Source organism: Rhincodon typus, chromosome 24, assembly GCF_021869965.1.
Source record: "Rhincodon typus isolate 14 chromosome 24, sRhiTyp1.1, whole genome shotgun sequence".
Classification (NCBI taxonomy): domain Eukaryota; kingdom Metazoa; phylum Chordata; class Chondrichthyes; order Orectolobiformes; family Rhincodontidae; genus Rhincodon; species Rhincodon typus.
In genome coordinates this window covers 4,801,872-4,806,071 of record NC_063355.1, presented here as the reverse complement: position 1 = coordinate 4,806,071, position 4,200 = coordinate 4,801,872, and the positions used below count along the sequence as shown (strand labels likewise).

At 44.7% G+C, this 4,200-nt stretch overlaps 1 protein-coding gene across 1 annotated transcript in view; it reads left to right on the top strand.

Moving 5' to 3' along the window:
* Nucleotides 1-3,785: 3,785 nt before the first annotated feature.
* Nucleotides 3,786-4,200, top strand: part of depdc5 (DEP domain containing 5, GATOR1 subcomplex subunit) — a 132,019-nt gene continuing 131,604 nt past the window's right edge. Inside the window, exon 1 of the mRNA XM_048611691.1 lies at nucleotides 3,786-4,020. Coding sequence (XP_048467648.1) covers nucleotides 3,963-4,020 — 58 coding nt within the window. The 5' untranslated portion in view covers nucleotides 3,786-3,962. The remainder of the gene's footprint in view (nucleotides 4,021-4,200) is intronic.

Here is a 4,200-nt window from a genome sequence, read left to right as displayed (position 1 = left end):
GTGTGGAAGCAGGCTTTTCAGCCCATCAAGTCCACGCTGACCCTCTGAAGAGCATCCCACCCAGACCTCACGCTCCCCCCCCCGGCCCAACTCCTCTATCCTGTCCCTGTAACCCTGTATTTCAAAAGGACAAAAGAGAAGTACAGCACAGGAACAGGCCCTTCGGCCCTCCAAGCCTGTGCCGATCATCATGCCCTAACTAATCTAATAAAACAAACGTTCTGCCCTTGTTTGGTCTGTCTCCCTCTATTTCCTCCTTATTCATGTAACCATCCAGATGCCTCTTAAATGTCTCCAATGTGCCTACTTCCACCACCACCTCTGGCAGTGCATTCCAGGCTCCATCCACTCTATGTGAAAAATTTTCCCCACATCTCTTCACACAAACTTTCCACTTCTCACCTTGAACCTGTGCCCCCTTGTAATTGAAACTTCAACCCTGGGAAAAAGCCTCTATCTATTCACCCTATCTATGCCTCTCATAATTTTGTAGACCTCTATCAGGTCTCCTCTCAGCCACCGTCTTTCCAGTGAAAACAATCCTCGTCTTTTAATCTTTCCTCATGGCCAGTGCCCTCGAGACCAGGCAACATCCTGGTGAACCTTCTCTGCACTCTCTCCAAAGCTTCCACATCCTTCTGGTAGTGTGGTGACCAAAACTGTACACAATACTCCAAATGTGGCCCAACAAGGGTTTTATATAGCTGCAACATGGTTTGCCAACTCTTGTACTCCATGCCCCGGCCAATGAAGGCAAACATGCCATATGCCTTCTTAATCACCTTGGCCACCTGTGTTGCCACTTTTGGGGAACTGTGGACCTGCACACCCAGATCCATCTGAATGTTAATGTTCCTAAGGATTCTGCCGTTTATAGTATTTCCCATGGCTAACCCACCTAGTCTGCACATCCCTGGACACTATGGGCAATTTAGCATGGCCAATCCACCTAACCTGCACATCTTTTGGAGGAAGCCCACGTAGACACAGGGAGAATGTGCAAACTCCACATAGACAGTCACCCAAGACTAGAATCAAATCCATATCCTTGGTGCTTAGAGGCAGCAGTGCTAATCACTGAGCCAATATGCCAGCCCATTTCTCCCACACTCCTCTTTCAGCCATGTGATTACCCCATGGCAATTTGCTCATGGCTCAGGTAGCAATCCTGAGAATATTACCTTTGCAATTTTGCTTTTTAATTTTACCCCGAGTTGCTCATAATCCCTCAGCAGAACCTCTTTCCTGGTCCCACGTTATTGATACCTATGTGAGCCATGACAATGGAAATTCTTCCCCTCCCACTCCAATTTCCTCTGCTGCCCAGAAGTGATATCATAAACCTTCAGACATTAACTCTTCAGAACCAATACCATATACAGCAGGCAACTCGGCTCAGATTTTCTCCACAGTGGGAACTAGGTGACATTATCTGACTGCCACATCACTCACCAGTTGCATATCAATGCACAGTCTGATGTAACCATTTGGCTTAGGCACGACCCCACTAGGGTTCGCCTACAGTGTTGATCTTTCAAGTAATTTAATGATGTCTTGGTCAATCAGTTCTTTTATTTATATCTCAACTCTTTCTTTCAGTTCACAAGATGTTCTGCATATAGGATGCTCAATGTTCTTGCCAATGGTGAATCTTATTTAGCAGTTGTGCAATTTCCTAATTCCCTGTAACACTGCCTTAAAATCATATCAAAGTTCTCCATAGGATTTCACCAAATATGCTTTGAATCCGGATATGTAGCACCTTTAAAATTTGGACAGCTGCTGTCTTCAGAAGAGGCTCACCATTCTCCTCAATCACTGCAGATTTTGCCTCTACATTCTGATCCCAGCTCTCACATCCACATTGAAACATCCAGCAGCTTGAAGTGGAGCTTTAGATAGAGTCATTGAGTTGCACAGCACAGAAACAGATCTTTCAGTCCACCTTATCCATGCTGACCAGATATCCTAATTTAACCTAGTCCCATTGGCCAGCATTTGGCCCATATCTGTCTACAGATAATTGAACGCAGTATTCCAAAAGTGGCCGAACCACTGTCCTATACAGCTGCAACATGACTTCTATATTCAATGCACTGACCAATAAAGGCAAGCGTACCAAATGCCTTCTTCATTGCCCTGTCTACCTGCGACTCCACTTTCTAGGAACTATGAGCCTGAATCCCAAGGCCTCTTTGTTTGACAACACTCTCCAGGACCTTAGTATTAAGTGTATAATTCCTGCCCTGATTTGTCTTACCAAAATGCAGCAACTTACATTTATCTAAATTAATCTCCATCTACCACACTTTGGCCATTTGCCCATCTGATCAATGTCCCATTGTACTCTGAGGTAACCATCTTTGTTGTCAACTACACCTCCAATTTGGGTGTCATCTGTTGAGCAAGGCTTGAGTTTTTTGACATATTGTTGGGAGGTGTACCTGATTCTCTTTGAATTCAGATCTCCTGGCAGGGCTCTGTCAATGATAAATTACTGTGTCTGCCTGAATCTACAATAAGGCTCACTGCAACACCATCAAAAATCACTGGCATTTTCTCACTGTTGTTCCGGTCGACAATGTCCAAGATTGTTATTCATTTCCTTACTGTCAACATCCTTTTCAACTCATTTCACACCCTGAGGGGAAAAAAAAGTTTGAAAATAGTAATACTTGGAAATGATTACACTGGTCATACACTAGTTCTCCATTTTAAAGTATACAAGTCAGACCAGTTTATCTCATTCACCTTTTTTTTTTCTTCTGGGCAGTTGTGATCCTATCATCCCTCTTTTCTTTTGGTTGAACAGGGTTCCCCCAGTTTTGCTTCTATATTTCTGAGCAAAATGGCCTTTGCCCCCATATACTCTGCTCTGCACTTCTTTCTCTTGGCAGGGCAGGTGGCATCATTTCCATTGTGCCCAAGTTGCCACGTCTGAAACATCTTCTCTCAGGTTTCTGTTGATTAGGTTTACATGGACCTGGATTCCCTCAGATTTCACTTTATTGATGGATGAGGTGGGGGGCTGAAGTTCCTGCTGTGAAATTGTTCAATCACTGCTTCCAACAAGCCTGCTATTTATAAAACGTCATCCAACATCAGGTTTCCAGCAGCTTACACCTTGACTTAGAATGGTGGACCACCCTATCTATTATTCAGATGTGTCATAACATAATTGACTTTATCTGACATCTCCTGCATCCCTCACATCTGATGAGTTTTGAGGATGGAATTTGGTGTTATAATGATTGTAATGAGGTCAGCCAAGTAGTCCCTTATTGGGTTTGTTAACCTGGTCCAATCAGGGAGCCCTGGCTAACAGATAAACAGTGGGGTTCTGCTCACTTTAGCTAGCTGGGTCAGTGTCATGTACTGTGCACATGTAAATAAAGGTTGACTCGTTGATGGGATACCAGCCTTTGTGGGTTTATTTTAGGTGATACTGTGTAATGATCCTACAATGCTTTCATTGTCCATCCATAATCCACATTTACGGTCATGATGCTGTGGCATTAATTGGGAAATACTCCTCCTGGTGCCCTGCCAAATCTCCCAACCAACATTACTAAAGCAGACTACTTCCTACAGCAATAACATTTGTGAAAATCTGTCTGGCAGTGAAATACTTTGTGATATTGTGAAGTTGAGAAAGCTGCTATAAGAACAATTTAACTACAATTTTAAAATCAACATTAAACATTTATATTTAACACCTATTTAGATGTGATATATATTATGCCTGAATATGTATTTGATATTCAGGTGTGTGCTAGGCACTGGTGTTATGACTATCTCTCATTGAGGATCTCAGTCATGGTCACTGCAGGTGGATACGGTTTCCCCCCGGAGAATATTCACCGTCACACCACATCGTGCAGCCGGATATGTGTCCGGGCTGAGAGACGGGTTGTCTGAAGGTTCCCCCTCGGGAGAGGCTGGAATGTCCGTTTGGTGTCACCATGAGAACCAACCGGGTTTATAAACTGTGGATCCACAAGAAGGGTTTCGGGGGCAGCGGTGAGTCTGGGGGTTCGGGTGGTGGGTTGTGTGTGTGAGAGAGAGAGAGAGAGAGCGCGGCTGGAGCCTGGGCCCACTGTCAGGGGGCTGGGGGAAGAGTTATTCAGATTACGGGGCCTCGCCCCCCCCCCATGATTGCGGCAGGAAACTGATGGATCCTGTTCAGGCTTTACCCCCCCC